The sequence below is a fragment of the Lepus europaeus genome, chromosome 15 (genome assembly GCF_033115175.1).
Source record: "Lepus europaeus isolate LE1 chromosome 15, mLepTim1.pri, whole genome shotgun sequence".
Classification (NCBI taxonomy): domain Eukaryota; kingdom Metazoa; phylum Chordata; class Mammalia; order Lagomorpha; family Leporidae; genus Lepus; species Lepus europaeus.
The window spans coordinates 26,666,616-26,684,542 of NC_084841.1; the positions used below are offsets into that span (position 1 = coordinate 26,666,616).

General features: G+C 43.9%; 1 protein-coding gene across 1 annotated transcript in view; it reads left to right on the forward strand.

Annotated features, from left to right (window-relative positions):
* TARS1 (threonyl-tRNA synthetase 1) overlaps window positions 1-17,927 on the forward strand; it is a 29,561-nt gene continuing 11,634 nt past the window's right edge. The window contains exons 1-5 of the mRNA XM_062211681.1: window positions 1-267; window positions 5,889-5,969; window positions 10,308-10,498; window positions 14,233-14,356; window positions 17,572-17,693. Coding sequence (XP_062067665.1) covers window positions 211-267; window positions 5,889-5,969; window positions 10,308-10,498; window positions 14,233-14,356; window positions 17,572-17,693 — 575 coding nt within the window. The 5' untranslated portion in view covers window positions 1-210. The remainder of the gene's footprint in view (window positions 268-5,888; window positions 5,970-10,307; window positions 10,499-14,232; window positions 14,357-17,571; window positions 17,694-17,927) is intronic.

Consider the following 17,927-nt stretch of genomic DNA (forward strand, 5'->3'; position numbering starts at 1 on the left):
CACAGGGCGGAGAGCCCGCCTCCCGCCGTCGCCGATTGGCTTCCCCTTCCCCGGCAGCTAGAGGCGGGCGTAGGCGCCTTCAGGTTGCATCAGCTGGTGCGCCCGGGGCCACGTGGTGCTAGTGCTGTGTTCCTCGGAGACCAGGGCCCGCTTGTGCCCGGCCTCCGCCTTCCTCCAGACCTTCGCTCTCGGCTCTGTGTGCGTGGTTCGATGTTAGAGGAAGCGGCCAGCAGCCCTTCAGGGAAGATGGGAGGCGAGGAGAAGTCGGTGAGCCAGTTTGGTGGGGGGCCCAGAGCTGGGCCAGGGCGTTGAATGCCGACGCTGGCGGGCGGCGGCGGGCGGGAGGCAGGAAGCGGCGGGGGCCGAGCGTGGCCGGGACGGACGTAGAACTGCCGGACGCGTCGGAGACCCGATTGGACAGGAGTCGTCCTTGGTTCACTCTCATCTTCCAGATGAGGAGAGGGAGACCTCGAGTCATTGCTCGGAGCCGCACATCTAAGTAGAAACCGAGGCAGAATGGGGGCTCGGGCTCGCGACTCCCAGACTTGTGTTCTGGCGCTTTTTCTGCCGGAAGCATATTACAGAGCCTTATGTAATCCTGAAACGCTGTCGGGTGAAAGATCTCCAGTTTAAGGAAGGGAAAACCGAGCCCCCGAGATCTGCTCCACCTTGCCCGGGTTTGGGCAATTTCCACACGCTCGTGAGTGGTGGAGACCGGCTGTTCACAGTTTACGAATGGCTGGGGAGTTGCACCTGTCTAGGCTGCAGCTGGCCTTAACAAGTGCTGTTCACAGTTTACGAATGGCTGGGGAGTTGCACCTGTCTAGGCTGCAGCTGGCCTTAACAAGTTCATGCGAGCTGATGATTTCACCTTTGAACTTTCTCTTGGGCGTCATCCTTTGCATAGAGACGTACCCCACCTCTCTTTGATGCTGCCACGTAAAGTTTGTCTTTAAATGATCATTTAAAATTTCTCAGATTTTGTTATGCCCGGCAGCGAGCTGAGTGAGCCAGGTAATAGTACCCAGTCCCTGGCTTGGAGAACCTCCTGAGTCCTAAAGTTATAGTGATGTGTGATCAACTCTGGGGTTCCAGAAGAGGAGGCACTGAACTGTGGTTGGGAGGGGTTTGAATGTGGATGATAGTCTACACATGAAGTTTTTCAAGCAGGGAAGTGTTACACCTGGGCCGTATTTGTAAAAGCCTCTGGTGGTGGGGTAGAAGGTGCATTGTGAAGAAGTGAAGCCCCCTGTGGGAGACTGACTGTGGTCCAGGTGACAAGGGGGAGATCTTCAACCCAAGTAGCCTCCACCTGTACTCTGACAGGACAGGAACCTTAAAAGACAGTTTTTTCAGTTCCCTCAAGAGGTTCAAATTGGAAAAATGTATTTGAGTGTTTCTAAGTTACATAACTTTTATTTAAGGCGGTGAGTACTGGCTATATGTAGACTTTTTCCATCTTTTTTTCCCATTTAAAAGTGATATTTTCACTGTTCTCTAATTTGCTTTTGATTTCATCTTTCAAAGTTAATGGACAATGGAATTTAAGAGATTTATTTTGGTGCAAAAAATAATTGAAATCCATGCATAGTTTTTTCATAATACACATTTTCCATGAACTTAAACGTTAATGTGAACGAGATAGATCTCCCATTTGCTGGTTTACTCCCCAAATGCCTGCAACTGGGCCATCCTGTAGCCAGGAGCTATAATCTGAGTCTCCCACATGGGTGGCAGGGAACCAAGTACTTGAGCCATTACCTGCTGTCTCCCAGAGTGCACATTAGAAAAAGGCTGGAATTGGTAGCAGGGCAGGGACTTGATCCAGGCAGTTCCAATGGGATATGGGAGTTCCAAGGAGCTTCTTGAGACCACTATACCACCTTCCCACCATGAACTTTTTGAATAACCTTTACATGAGATTTCTCCCTCCTGAATAATGAATTATGCAATAGCTAACATTTATTGAATGCTAACTATGGATATGGCTCAATATTAATATTAATGCATTGAGTGCTTCATTCAGTTCTCATAGTAACCCTGTGAACTGGATTCTGTTTAAACCTCCATCATACAGGTGAGAAAACAAGCATAGGAAGAGTAACTCACTCAAACTCAGTATTCTGTCGTCAGTACCTTTTTTTTTTTTTTTTGACAGGCAGAGAGAAAGGTCTTCCTTTACTGTTGGTTCACCCTCCAATGGCCGCTGCGGCCAACGCACCGTGCTGATCCGAAGCCAGGAGCCAGGTGCTTCTCCTGGTCTCCCATGAAGGTGCAGGGCCCAAGGACCTGGGCCATCCTCCACTGCACTCCCAGGCCACAGCAGAGAGCTGGCCTGGAAGAGGGGCAACTAGGACAGAATCTGGTGTGCCAGCCCCGCAGGCGGAGGATTAGCCTATTGAACCGCGGCACCAGCCCTGTAGTCCTGTCTCCCATCTTCTGCCAGGGAATGAGTCAGGGACAAATACTATGACAAATTAAATATTTGTTTTATTTATTTGAAAGGCAGTGTTGCAGAGAAAGGGAGATCTCCCGTATGCTGGTTCACTCCCCAAACGGCTGCAGTGGACAGGGTTGAACCAGGCCAAAGCCAGAGCTTTATCTGGGTCTCCCACATGGGTGCAAGGGCCCAAGGACTTGGGTCATCTTCTGCTGCTTTCTCAGGCACATTAGCCGGGAGCTGGATTGGAAGTGGAGCACCTGGGATTTGAACCGACACCCCTATGGTATACAGTGCTGCAGGTGGCTGCTTAACCTGCTATACCACAGCACCTGCCGCCACCACCCCCCCCATTATAGTTTTTTTTTTTTTTTAAACTTTGTTTCAAAGGCACAGAGACAGTTATTTTCTTCTATCTGCTGGTTCACTCCCTAAATGGCCACAAGAGCAAGAGCTACTCCAGCCGAAACCAGGAGCCAGGAACTCAATTCAGGTCTCCCAAATAGGTGGTGGCAGGACTCCAAGTGTGTGGGTCCCGTCTGCTGCCTTCTGGGCACATTAGCTGAGAATTGGGTTCACCACGTAGCTGGGACTGGAACCAGTGCTTAGTGTAAAACATGGGTGTCCCAAGTCATGGCTTAACCTGTGCCATCACCACAATATCCACCCCTCAGTCAAGTTTTTGGAATTACAGAACATCCCTGTCTCAGCTGGCTGGGATTGAGTTTATTGGAACTATGTTCTGTAGATACTTTTCTTTTCTTTTCTTTTTTTTAAAATTTTTGACAGGCAGAGTGGACAGTAAGAGAGACAGAGAGAAAGGTCTTCCTTTTGCTGTTGGTTCTGTTCCGAAGGCAGGAGTCAGTTGCTTATCCTGGTCTCCCATGGGGTGCAGGACCCAAGGACTTGGGCCATCCTCCACTGCACTCCCTGGCCACAGCAGAGAGCTGGCCTGGAAGAGGGCAACCGGGACAGAATCCGGCGCCCCAACCGGGACTAGAACCTGGTGTGCTGGCGCCGCTAGGTGGAGGATTAGCCTTTTGAGCCATGGCGCCGGCCCTTTTCTTTTCAATTCTAGCATCCTCGAGGAAGGTAATTCCTAGCTTCCCTTCGCAGTCCAATTCTCTGCCCCAACTTTTGCTTTGGAATTTTATTTTTTTTAATATTTATTTATTTGAAAGGTTACACAGAGAAAGGAGAAGCAGAGAGAGAGAGAGAGAGGTCTTCCATCTGCTGGTTCACTCCCCAGTTGGCCGCAACGGCTAGAGCTGTGCCGATCAGGAGCCAGGAGCATCTTCCGGGTCTCCCAGGCAGATGCAGGGGCCCAAGGACTTGGGCCATCTTCTATTGCTTTCCTAGGCCATAGCAGAGAGCTGCATCAGAAAAGGAGCATCCAGGACTAGAACCGGTGCCCATGTGGGATGCCAGCGCTTCAGGCCAGGGTGTTAACCCGCTGCACCACAGCGCTGGCCCCTGCTTTGAAATTTTAAATTGTTTTTACATAATTATGTAATACACAAAGTCATATTTTTTTCTTTCCTGCCTTCATTGAGTAGAGAACAGCTACCCACCATCTTCCCAGTAGGTGTAAGGAGAGAATGGGCCTCAGTTTCAGAGAGGCCTGGTTCAGTTTCACAACTCTACCACCTACTATCTGTATACAAGTGGACGAATCACCTTCTTTGAGGGTTTGTGCTCATTTGTGAAAGGAAGAAGTATTTAGAACACAAAATTCTTGTTAATTCTCTCCCCCTTTTTTCACTACACCCATTCATTTGTTAAATGACCAAAACCAAATTTTTTTTTTAAAAATTAATTTATTTGAAAGGCAGAGTTAGAGGGAGAGAGAGAGATCCATTTTCCATCCACTGGTTCAATCCCCATATGGCCTCAACAGCCAGGGCTGGGCTAGGTTGACACCAGGAGCATCTTCTGGTTTTCCCACAAGAGTGAAAGGAGCCCAAGTTCTTGGGCCATCTTCCTCTGCCTTCCCAGGCACGCTAGCAGGGAGCTGGATCGGAAGTGAAGCAGCTGGCTCATGAACAAGCACCCATATGGGATACAGCATCGAGGTGGCTGCTTAACCCACTGTGCACAACACTGGCTCAACCAAAAACATTTTACTAGAAAAACAAACTTCATTCTTAGGCTCCTAAAGTGAAAGAAGGGTTAATTTGAGATAAAATTAGGAATCTTAAAAAATTTTATGTATTTTTAAATTGTACAACATGTTTTAGATGACAGTTTCCATTATAAATGGGTAAACAATATGATATTATATGGCAATAAAAAGGCATGAAATACTTTTATCTGAAATTATGATGAGCAAATATTTGAAACTGTGGTGAGCAAAAGAAGAACCCATGTGGTATGATTATTTATATGGAATACCTGCATAGGCCAATCCATAGAGACAGAAGGAAGGTGAATGGCTACCAAGGGCTAAGTTAGGAGGGAAAGGGAGTGACTAATATTGGGGCCAGGGTTTCTTTTTTGAGGTGGTGAAAATGCACTGCAATGGATTATGAGAGTTGTACAACTATGAATACACTAAAAACCATTGAATTGTGCACTTTATGCTGTTAGATTGTGTGGTTTATGAATTATATCTTAATGAGACTGAAAAATCACAAACATTCAGTACTATACTTCTCCCCTCCTTGATATTGGTCACTCAATATCCCTGGTACAGGTCTAACTATTTTAAAACTTCCTGTGAGTTCACTTGCTTCTGATTGAAGTTCATATGCCTATCTGGTTTAGTCATTTTCTCTTTTTGATTTTTTTTTGTTTTAAAATCTGATGACATCTTGTGTGTATACTTAGAATGTGTTTCCTGTTTACAGAATCCAATCTGCCAAAATCCTCTCCATTCTAACACTTTGTGATTGCAGCCTGTTTGGCAACTATTCCTGATATTGCTGCTGTGTTCTCCAGGAGAGCCCATATATGTGTGCCGTGGTGTCCTGGGGAAATGAAGTTTGCACGTCATAGGGATTAGGTCTTGGGTTTGCTTCTTCTGCAGGGTTTAGCAAAATGCTGTGAGCACACAGGCTTTTGGAAGTGCTGTGGAATGGGGAGATAAATATTGCATTTGCTTTTTTCTTTTCCTGGAAATGCACTTACTGAATACATGTGTGCTTTGTAGCTGTATGTTTAGAACATGGTACAAGTAAGCCTGCAGTGAGAAATCCCAGGAATAGTAAAATTAAATGGAATTTGAGGAATCGAACATGGTCGGTAACTCCTCCACTCTTTTAGGACTTGTCTTTATTGTAAGTTGTTGACTTGTCTTTGTTAGTAGTGAAATTTTCAATCTTTCAAAATCAGATTTCTGATTTTTTTTTTTTAAACATACTCAAATGATATCTTCAAAACCATTGGGGTATTGTGGGGGAAGGGCTGTGAAATTAAAGTACAAACCCCTCATTCTTTTTTGCTTATTTAGGAAGGTGCTGGTGAGGAGAAGAGGAAGGAAGGAGGCAAGAAGAAGAACAAAGAGGGATCTGGAGATGGAGGGCGAGCAGAGGTAAAAGTCGTCCTCACAGAGTGCTCTGGTTTCAAAGGTTGGCACACACTAGGCAGCTGTCTCATGCTGTTTATGTGGAAGGGATCCTGTGTTTTCCCTGGGCTTGTAAGATGGCACTAAGTAGGAAAATCAGGGAGAATTAGGAAAAGCTGCTCTGCAAGTGGGAGAACAAGATGGGTAGTCATTGCAAAAGGAAGGCAGCTGGAGTAAGACTATAAGATGATCTGATTGTGGGGTCTCACAGAGGAATCGTGGACTATGGTAATAATCTGCTAGAATGGATGCCAGCTGTTTGATCATTTTATTGAGATATTAAGGAAATAAAGAGGTGGTGATTGAGCTTCTGCTGCATCTTACAGAAGTCAGGAATGGCTTGACCCCTTCTTACTGTTGCCATGTGGACCTGCCCTTGCACTTTGGTTTTAAGCCAGGACAAATCCCTTGAGGCCCTTCAACTGTGCCGAGAATGCTCTCATTTCCCTGGGCTCATGCTCAAAGGAACTGGTATGACCAAAACTAGCCCACATGCAGCCTGCCTCCTGAGTGTTTTGCCTTAACTGGCAGTTAAGCTTGTCTTTCTACATTATGGTTGAGGTTGAGTTACTGTGAGCTATGCTTCACTTTTGCTTTAGTCATTATGGCCGTTTATTGGATGGAGGCTTGAAAACTACAAGAGGGAAGAAGTTCAAAGGAACAGGCTTAGCAGTAGCACAACAGACTGGCTTTACAAGTGCTGCAGTTGCTCAACTTGTAGTGCTTTCATTTACTTGTGAGTAAGTTTATGCAGGTTGAGTAGCCCTTTCCAACATGCTTGGAAGCAGAATTGTTTCAAATTTCAGACTTTGTTACAGATTTTGGGACATTTGCATAGACTTCACTGGTTAAGCATCCCTAATATGGAAACCCAAAATCTGAAAAGCTCAGAAATGGAAACTTTTGAAGTTTGATGAGGGAGCGTGTCAGATTTTGAATTAGGGATTTCCAGTGTGTAGGTATTCAGGCATAGTGATACTTAGAGCTCCACCTAACCATTTCTCCTACATTTGGCCCATCTCTTGTCCATTATACTTCATTGTCAATATAAGGCAAATTTTGATTGTGAATTTAAAATTTGCAAGTACATACAAAAATGCATATGAATCAGTCATACTCTTCTGTCACAGCTTGAGAGTTAGCTTGGAAATGGGAAACAAAGGGTACAATTAGAGTACCCTTCTGAATAGGCCATCTTGAGTGAGACTTGTTCTGTATGTTTAAGGATTGGTGTGGAAAGAAGATTGTACAGTGCAGTGTGCTGGTCCTTGCCTCCTCCCCTGCAATCCTGTCATCATGTACTTGCCTTGTTCCCCTGTGAGGGAGATGAGCAAGTTCTACTCATCTCTGCATTCCTGGAGCCAGGCCCAGGCCCAGGGGCCATCTGCTCAATGGTTGCTGAATAAACTGAATTGTACCCCAAGTTCTAAGAAGTACAGAAAAATGCAAAATACATATTGGCCCTAATTTCTTCTTTGTACTTTCATTATAATCACATACAAAGTTTTGAGGATATAAACTGCAGAAAAATGGAGAGGGTCATGTGAGTAGGTGGGATAGGACTTGAGGGTTCACGGTGGGTAGGACTAGGGACTGTGCTTTGGACTGAAAGGTTCAGATTAGGGATGTAGAGTGACAGAGTGGACTTTGAGATATTAATTCATTGGTTCTTCATGTAGGATTATGGACACCTGTGATCAAAATCTCTCAACAACTAGAGGGCTAATGAAAAAGACACTGAAGGAGGGAATTACAAAGATATTTGGGGCCCTTCCATTTCAAAAGAGGAAGACAGAAAAGATATGAAATGAGAAGGGAATTTTATATAATGGAAAAAATAAAAGTGCTCCTTTACATAGGAAGCTTAATTGTCCCAAAAAGTTGTATTTTAATAGGTTAGAATATGTAAATATGTGTTTTTAATCTTGCGGGGGTTTTTTGTTTGTTTTTTGGCTGTGATGGTTAGGGAAATGTTGTTAACCTCTAAAGGTGACCTAGTGGGTAACCATGATCACCAGAAACCATGGAACCCAGGCTGCGTGCAGTGAGTCTGTATACTGTAGTTGGCTTTCGTTTTCTTTTCTTTTTTTTTTTTCTTTAAGATTCTCTTTTATTAATTTGAGAGGTAGAGTTATAGACAGAGGGAGAGAGAAAGGTCTTCTGTCTGCTGGTTCACTCCCCAGATGGCTGCAATGGCTGGAGCTAAGCCTATCTGAAGCCAGGAGCTTCTTCTGTGTCTCCCATCCAGGTGCAGGGGCCCAAGCACTTGGGCCATCTTCAACTGTTTTCTCAGGCTGTAGCAGAGAGTTGGATCGTAAGAAGAGCAGCCAGGACTTGAACTGGAGCCCATATGGGATTCTGGTGCCACAGGCTGAGGCTTAGCCATCATTTAAGATTGTGAACACTGTCAATGTCAGTGGGTTGGCTACCTGTTTTGTAGGCTGACATTAGAGGAAGTGAGATTTTTGATTTTTATCTTTTTATTTGCCAAACTATTGAGAACTTGTGGGTATCAGACTTTTGATTTTTGAAAGGCAGAACAACAGAGAGAGGGAGACGGAAGGAGACTGAGGTCTTCCAGTTGCTGGTTCACTCCCCAAATGGCCACATTAGTGGGGAGCTGGATGGGAAGCAGACTGGCCAAGTCTTGAATTAGTACTCCGCTATGGGACAGTGGTGTTGCTGCAGCTTAACCGGCTTAACCCTTTGTGCCACAATACTAGTCTAGGTGCAGAATATTTTGGTTAATTTTATCTAATATACAAATGAGTAGCATTGTGGTATTTTTTTTTAAAGATTTATTTATTTGAAATGTGGAGTTACAGAAAGGGGAAGGCAGAGAGAGAGAAGTCTTCCATCTGCTGGCTCACTCCCCAGATGGCCAGAACAGCCAGGGCTGGGCCAAACTGAAGCCAGGAGCCAGGAGCCAGGAGCTTTCTCCAGGTTTTCCATGTGGTGCAGGGGCCCAGGCACTTGGGCAATCTTCCACAGCTTTCCCAGGTGCATTAACAGGAAGCTGGGTCGAAAGTGGAGCAACTGGGACTCAAACAGGTACCCATATAGGATGCTGGCACTGCAAGCGATGGTGTAGCCTGCTATGCTACAGTGCTGGCCCCATGCCCCTGTTTTAAATATTCCCAAGAAAGTATGTGATCATGTCTATTTTGAATTCAGTGATAATTTCAAATATGGGAATTCCTAAATCAAATTCCTGGGTGATTGTGAGTGCAGACACAGGCAGACCTTGTGAACAAGACTGAAACAGAATGAAAATCAGTTAGTTTTTATTTTTTTAGATTTTATTCATTTGAAAGGCAGAGTTACAGAGAAGAGTAGGAAAGACAGATGGAGAGTCAGAGATCTTCCATCTGCTGGTTCATTCCCCTAATGGCTGCAGTGACCAGAGCTAGAAAAGGCTGAAGCCAGGAGTCTGGAATGCCATTCTGGTCTCCCATGTGGGTGGCAAGGGCCTAAGTGCCTGGGCCAATTTTTGCTGCTTTCCCAGGGGCATTGGCAGGAAGCTATATCAGAAGCAGACTGGCCCTGAATTGAACCAGCACTCGTATGGGATACTAGCATCGCCTGTGTGGCTTGATCTGCTATGCCACAACTCTGGCCTCCAGTTGTTTCTATAGTAATTTCATTTAGCTAGAAAAGACCTTAAGAGGGCGTTTTAAAAGCACACAGGGCACGGGTTAAGCAGCTGCCTCGGCACTGCCATCCCATCCAGCTCCCTGCTAACGCACCTGGAAAAACAGCCTAAGATGGCCTAAGTGTTTGGGCCCCTGCCACTGACATGGGACACCTGGTAAAGTTCCCTGGCTTCGCCCAGTCCTGTTGGCAGCCATTTGGGGAGTGAACTGGCAGATGGAAGATTAAGATTCTGTTTCTGTCTCTCCTCTCCTCTCCTCTCCTCTCCTCTCCTCTCCTCTCCTCTCCTCTCCTCTCCTCTCCCTCTCCCCTCCCCTCCCCTCCCCTCCCCTCCCCCTCCCCTCCCCCCCCCCCCCCTCCTCTCCTCTCCGCCTTTCAAATAAATATTTTTTAAAAAGAGAGATAAAAGCACTTGATGGATGGGAATTTTTTTTTGCAAAATGATAGTATTTGTCAATTCAGGATGTTGGCAGCCCTCTAAGGTAAAATTATAAGAAGTGGATATTAGTTCTATTATTACAGTAATGCCCCATGATTATGGCAGTTAGCATATTGCATTGATCAGTCATTGTGGCTTTCATATTGTCTATTTTATAATTTCTTTTTCTAAAAAGGAAGATGAATTTTTTCTGAATTTTCTCATTTGCTTTGCAGTTGAACCCCTGGCCTGAATATATTAATACACGTCTTGAGATGTATAATAAACTAAAAGCAGAACATGATTCCATCCTGGCAGAAAAGGCGGAGAAAGACAGCAAGCCAATTAAAGTCACTCTGCCTGATGGTAAACAGGTCGATGCAGAATCCTGGAAGACTACACCTTATCAAATTGCATGTGGAATTAGGTATAAGATATGTCTACCTTGACCTGATGTTTTTAATGTTACTAAACATTTATTCTCTTGACAAGCTTTATCTTCATACTTTGTTACTGCTTGATAGCATTTGGGTGTTTATATTACTTCAGATTTTTAAAACCAAAGTGATGTGGAACCTTACAGGCGGGATCCAAAGTTAATTTCTGAAAGAATCTGTACCTATGAAAATTTGTGTGTTTAGTTCTACTTTGATGATAAATGGCACAAAATCAAGTAGAAAGCTTTACCGGTTTTGCCTTAAATGTCTCAGTTTTGAAGTTAAATGTGAAGGTAGATCGTGCCACATGAGAAAGTTAAGAAATTGATATGCGACATGAAAAAGCATATGTTTATAAATTCAAAGAATACCTAATTTTTAAAACAAGTACTAGCAATTATATATGATGTTTGTATTTATTTATTTATTTTTTGACAGGCAGAGTGGACAGTAGAGGGAGACAGAGAGAAAGGTCCTCCTTTTTGCCCTTGGTTCACCCTCCAATGGCCGGCGCACCGCGCTGTTCCGATGGCAGGAGCCAGGTGCTTCTCCTGGTCTCCCATGGGGTGCAGGGCCCAAGCACTTGGGCCATCCTCCACTGCACTCCCTGGCCACAGCAGAGAGCTGGCCTGGAAGAGGGGCAACCGGGACAGGATCGGTGCCCCGACCGGGACTAGAACCCGGTGTGCCGGCGCCGCAAGGCGGAGGATTAGCCTACTGAGCCGCGGTGCCAGCCAGAATACCTAATTTTTAAAAAATATTTATTTGAAAGGCAGAGTTATAGAGAGGCAGAGAGGGAGAGAGGTGTTCCATCTGCTGGTTCACTCCCTAAATGGCTGCTATGGCCAGAGCTGTGCTGATCTGAAGCCAGGAGCTTCTTCCAGGTCTCCCCCATGGGCACAGGAACCCAAGGACTTGGGCCATCTTCTACTGCTTTCCCAGGCCAAAGTAGAGAGCTGGATCAGAAGTTGAACAGCTGGGACTCAAACTGGTGCCCATATGGGATTCTGGCACTGCAGGTGGTGGCTTTCCCTGCCATGCCACAGCCTGGCCCTATGAATACTAATCTTAAAACCTAATTGGACAGGGAGGAAATTATTTCAAGTAACTGAGAAATAAATGCATACCTTGTAATTGTGATTGAATCAGTGGTTGGCCAGTTAATCAGGAAATTAGAGTTGGGAAGTTATAAATTGATAAATGACCATATGTCTTAAACCAGGTGTCAGCAAACTATGGTCATAGCCTGTTTTGTGTACTGAAAACTGAGTGGTTTTTATGCTTTCCTTTTCTTTATTTTTTAAATCATGTTAAAGCTAAGAACAATATGCAACAGCAAGCATGTGTGCTGTTGCCCTTTTCTAGAAAATGCTTGTTAATTTTTGTCTTAAGCGTTTTAGTATATAATATATGCATATATATTCATTTATTTTTTATGTATAAGGCTAGGACTTTTGAGGATGGAGAATGCCAATTTGGCGGCTCAGTAGGCTAATCCTCCGCCTGGGGCGCGGACACCCCGGGTTCTAGTCCCGGTTGCCCCTCTTCCAGGCTAGCTCTCTGTTGTGGCCCGGGAGTGCAGTGGAGGATGGCCCAAGTGATTGGGCCCTGCACCCCATGGGAGACTAGGAGAAGCACCTGGCTCCTGGCTTCGGATCAGCGCGGTGCGCTGGCTATAGCGCACCAGCCGCGGCGGCCATTGCGGGGTGAACCAGTGGCAAAGGAAGACCTTTCTCTCTGCCTGTCAAAAAAAAAAAAAAAAAAAAATGCCAGTTAGAGTCCTTGTATTAATATAACAGAAATGAGAAACGGCATGATTGCAGAATCCTTCCAGATGTTTATGTAGTTTTTTGTTTGTTTTTGACAGGCAGAGTAGACAGACAGAAAGGTCTTCCTTTTGCCGTCGGTTCACCCTCCAATGGCCGCCGCAGCCGGCGCACCGTGCTGATCCGAAGGCAGGAGCCAGGTGCTTCTCCTGGTCTCCCATGGGGTGCAGGGCCCAAGCACTTGGGCCATCCTCCACTGCACTCCCTGGCCACAGCAGAGAGCTGGCCTGGAAGAGGGGCAACCGGGACAGAATCCGGTGCCCCGACGGGTACTAGAACCCGGCGTGCCACCTCCGCAAGGCGGAGGATTAGCCTAGTGAGCCGTGGCACTGGCCTATGTAGTTATTTTTATCCACACCTTCCTTGACAACGTTTTTTTTTTTTTTTTTTTTTTTCCCCATTACTCAACCTTTGTTAACCCTTACCAGTTACTGAACTTGGTTTTTTAGAAGCCACATAAACAGGTTTGGAAACCTATACAGTTGAATCTTGGTAAGCTATTATGCGGGAGTCAAAGAAAATAGTCCATGAACTGTCACTGTGCTGTGGACATTGGTTATTTTTACAAAGTGAGTGGAGTGTTGTAGTTGATTTGACAAGTACTTCTGCCTTACTCCCAAAGCAGTAAAAAGTTGTAGTGATAACCAAATTTACCAGGTGAGATCCTAGAAAATGGGATAGATCTTTAAATACCAGTTCAACCTTTCAGGTTAGATTTCTCCATTGTCACACAATGAGATTATAGCCATGTCATTATTAAAGTTCATGCTTTTGTGAGTCCAGAAACTTTTTTCTAAACATTCTCCTATGTTTTCATCTAGTACAGAATAGATTGTAATTTTTCAAGTGACCTGTTGGAAAATTTTTGCAAGCACTGCAGAATTATATAGTGAAATGCTTAAAGCCTTTAGGGGCTTTAGGCTGGTCTGCAATCAGGGTACTTTATTAAGACATTTTTGCACAACTCCAGAATAAGTATTTTCTATTGGAATATGAATAATGGCCTATTTAAATGTTCAGATGATTGGTGGTGAATATGAAAGGGAAGAGAAAAAGGCGTGCTCCCTTTGCTTCAAAAGGTTTTCGTTTGAAGTTTTGTTTTGTTGTAAATCAGAAAGTATGAATTGCTTTATCCTTTCTTTGAAAGACTAAAATGATCCAGGATGGCCAATATGTTATCTGTGTTTTCAAAATAACACTGTTGTTAACCGTCTCAGGGCACCATTGTGGACCAGAAGATGAAAGTCATTTCCAAAATACAGACAATATTAGTTACCTTTGATCAGTTTGTTAGTCTTGGGAAACTTTTTGTACCAAAATGAACAAACATTTCTCTGTCAGATTCATGTTAGGTTTTGTGAAATGTTTATATTTTTAATCGTTCTGCTGGTTCCATCTGTTCTCAGGGAGAAAGAAAACATTGGCTGTTATCTACAGAAAAGTCTCATGAGCATTGAATATTAAATAGGAATTTTTTTCTTCACTACTTTTCTCTCTTGATCTTAAAGGAGGGGTGGTTGTATACATTTAGTTGTAAACCTTTACACGGAGCAAGAAGAAAATAAGAGCCTTTGATGACAGATTTTCCATTAACCCCTTCAAGCCTTCTGTGAGATTTCTGTGAGGTGTGTAGTCTCCTCTGTTAGTCGAGCATGCCTGCTGACATGGAGATACCCAGATTAAATAGTATTCTGAATTTTCAGCATATATATTCTTGGAGACTGTTGCTTTTTCATTTTATTTCAGAAAGGTATAGATATATCTATTTTATAAGATATATAGGTATATAACCAGTGTATTACTGTATAATATAGTTCTTACTTTCCTGTTCTTAATATTAAATGTTATATTGTAGGAATTTTTTTAAAAATTCTTGTGTTTTTGTGTATATTTTTAAGTCAAGGCCTGGCTGACAATACTGTTATTGCTAAAGTGAATAAAGTTGTCTGGGACCTAGACCGCCCGTTAGAGGAAGATTGTACCTTGGAACTTCTCAAGTTTGAGGATGAGGAAGCTCAGGCCGTAAGTTTCTTTTAAGTGTTCATTGAATGGCAACTCATGTTGGCAGTTCATCCCAGCTTGTTGCTACTTTCATGATTGTCATAGTCATATTTGAAATTTGCATTTTATTAGGGAACATCATAAAAGGGCTTGCCTGAGAAAATTAAGAAGAGATGTTGAATATGTTTATTTTCATTACTACATACTTTAATGAGGAAAAATCATATGGGAATTTTTTTTTTTCAATTTATTGAAGTTATACAAGTTTCATGTATTTCATATATACAGATTTAGGAACATTGTGATACGTCCTACCCTACCTTCTCACCCATGCTCCCACCTTTCTTTCCTCTCCCATTCCCATTCTTAATTTTTTATAAAGAACCATTTTCAGTCTACTTTACTCATAAGATTAACACTACACTAAGTAAAGAGTTCAACAAATACAGTCAACCAAAAAGAAACAAAACACTGTTTCTCAACAGTAGAGTAGGGCTGTACACAATCATCGAATCTTAAAATGTCCATTTCACTCCAATGTACCACATTTTAGATGCTCTGTTAGTTACCTCAGATCAGGGAAATCATAATCTCTCTTTTCAGGACTGACTTATTTCACTAAGTATAATGGTTTCCAGTTGTGACCATGCAAAAGACAAGATTTCATGTTTTTAATTTTTTACAGCTGAATAGTACTCCATAGTTGTGTGTGTGTGTGTGTGTACACCATAATTTCTTTATCCACTCAACAGTTTGCTTGCACTTTTTAAATTTATGTAATAGCATCTTTTTCAAAAGATTTATTTATTTGAAAGGCAGAGAGTTAGAGAGAGAGGTCTTCTATCCACTGGTTCACTTCCCAGGTGGCCGCAACAGCTGGAGCTGCACAAATACGAAGTCAGGAACCTGGAGCTTTCTCTGAGCCTCCCATGCCAGTGCAGGGGTCCAAGGACTTGGGCCATCCTTCACTGCTTTCCCCAGGCCATGGCAGAGAGCTGGATCAGAAGTGGAGCAGCCAGGACTCATATGGGATGCCGGCACTGCAAGTGGCAGCTCTACCTGCTACGCCACAGCATCAGCCCCCATTTTTTTCTCTTAAGACTTGGACTATGTCTCACCATTCCCTTATAGCCTGTAGGGTTTCTGATGAGAAGTCAACTGCGCATATAATTAGAGATCCTCTGAAAGTGATCTGATGTTTCTCTCCTGCACATTTTAGAACCTTTCATTGTGTTTTACTGTGGAAAGTTTGACTACATTGTGGCATGAAGATCATTTCTGGTCATGCCTTTTAGGAGTTCTGTGTGCTTCCTGTATTTGGATGTCTCTTTCTTTCTCCAACTTAGGGAAGTTTTCTGTAATTATTTCACTAAGTAGGCCTTTAGTCCATTCTCTTTCCCCACCTTCAGAAACTCCCCAGACCCATATGTTTGATAGTATCTTATAAGTCTCCAACACTGTTTTTAAGTTTTCAAATTTCTTATTTTTGGTCTGACTGAAAGATTTCTAAAGATTTATCTTCTAACTCAAATATTCTTTCTTCTACCTCACTAAGTGCTGTTAAAGCTTCCCACTGCAGTTTTTATTTGATCTATTGAATTCTTCATTTCTAATATTTCATTTTGATTTCTCTTTAAAATCTGTTTCATGGGAAAAATTTTCATTCATGTCATGTATGGTTTTAGTTTGTGGGTTTGCTTTTGATTGCTTTTCAGTAGTCCTATTTTTTTAAAATTCTGTTTCCAGCATTTCATCAATCTCTTCATCTTCACATTCTAATATTGAAACGTTATTGTTCCTTTGGGGGTGCTCATAGTATCTTTCTTATTCTTGTTTCTTGAATTTCTGCATTTATTGTCAGGCATTTGTGGAGTTAATTGTTATTTTCCTCTGATGGCTGTTATCTTTGAGCTGTGCCTCTGTTTCTTAGAATATCTGCACTTTCAGTGAATACCAAGAGATGTGTGGTAGATGTGGCTGGGAGCTCTGGTCAGTGCTTCAGGCTGGGGCAAGTATCCAGGGTAATGCCCCCATTGGGCATGGTAGATCTCCTGTTATTAACAGAAGGGGTGAATGGTCACATCAGTGTGGTCATTGTCTCACCTCCTCCCCTCCATGCTGAGCAATGCCTGGGTGTTAGCCCTCAGTGTATTCAATACTCATCCACACCGCCGTATGAACTGCACAGATGCTCTGCGCATTCCTCACTGTGAGTGCAGTTCCTGCTGCAATGATCTGCCCTAAGCAACCAAGAAGCTCCAAGTTTGTGGAGCCACACCAGTGATTTCCCAGAGACCCAGCTACACCATGTACCCTCTCATGTACCAGAGTCCCCACAGTCTCAGCACACAAGGACCCCATGGTCTCTGGGTGCAGTGGTTTCTTTCTGCCTTGCCATCCTGTCTGGTTAACAAGAGAGACAGATGTTCCCTGAGCCAGTTCCCACTAGGAATACTGATTCTGGGAGGCTGCAGACACCTCGTGGTCCTCCGTGCTTGCCTAGCCAGGCTCAAAGTCAATGGGACTGCAGATGTTTCCCTCCACTAGAATCTCTGGATTACACGCGTACACAAGAATCAGTGGCCGAATATTGCTCTCCATTTTCTGCTGCTTTCCCAGGCCATAGCAGAGAGCTGCGTTGGACATGGAGCAGCCGGGACTCAAACTGGCACACATACAGGATGCCGGCACTGCAGGTGGGGGCTTTACCCACTGTGCCACAGCACCAGCCCCACCATTTTTTTTTTTAAGATTTATTTATTTGAAAGTCAGAGTTACACAGAGAGGAGAGGCAGAGAGAGAGGGGTCTTCCATCCGATGGTTCAGTTCCCAATTGGCTGCAGTGGCTTGGCTGCTCCGATCAGGAGCCAGGAGCTTTCTCAAGGTCTCCCACACAGGTGCAGAGGCCCAAGGACTCAGGCCATCTTCTACTGCTTTCCCAGGCCATAGCAGGGATCTGGATTGGAAGTGAAGCAGCCGGGACTCAAACGGGCATCCTTATAGGATTCTGGTACCTCAGGTGGCGGCTTTACCTGATATGCCACAGCACCGGCCCCTAGAGACCTTTTAAAATTAGTTTGGCTGTAGGTAAAATCATTGTAGTTTAGAGATTTATAAATTGAGATTTTTTTTTAGATTGATTTTGTTTGTAATAAATTGTGCTCTTTAAAATGAACTTGTTAGCCAACAGCTTGTATGCCAGCACTGAAACCACCCCTTTTTTCTTAAATATTCAGGTCTATTGGCACTCCAGTGCTCACATCATGGGTGAGGCCATGGAGAGAGTCTATGGTGGATGTTTATGCTATGGACCACCCATAGAGAATGGGTTCTATTACGACATGTACCTTGAAGAAGGGTAAGTTAGGCACTGGATAAAGAGAACAAAATGTGGGTGACTGAGTCTGTGAATGTGCCTTTTTTTTTTTAAGGAGTTCCTCAATAAAGGAGTCAGGACACCAAGGTCATTGCTTTCTGCTATCAAGTGTTCGCATTGTCAAAACTGGAAGTGTTGCAGTTTACTTGTTGATAGAGGCTTTCATGAGATCTCTGATCTAGACTGATGGAAGTAAAGCCCCCAGATATGTTGAGA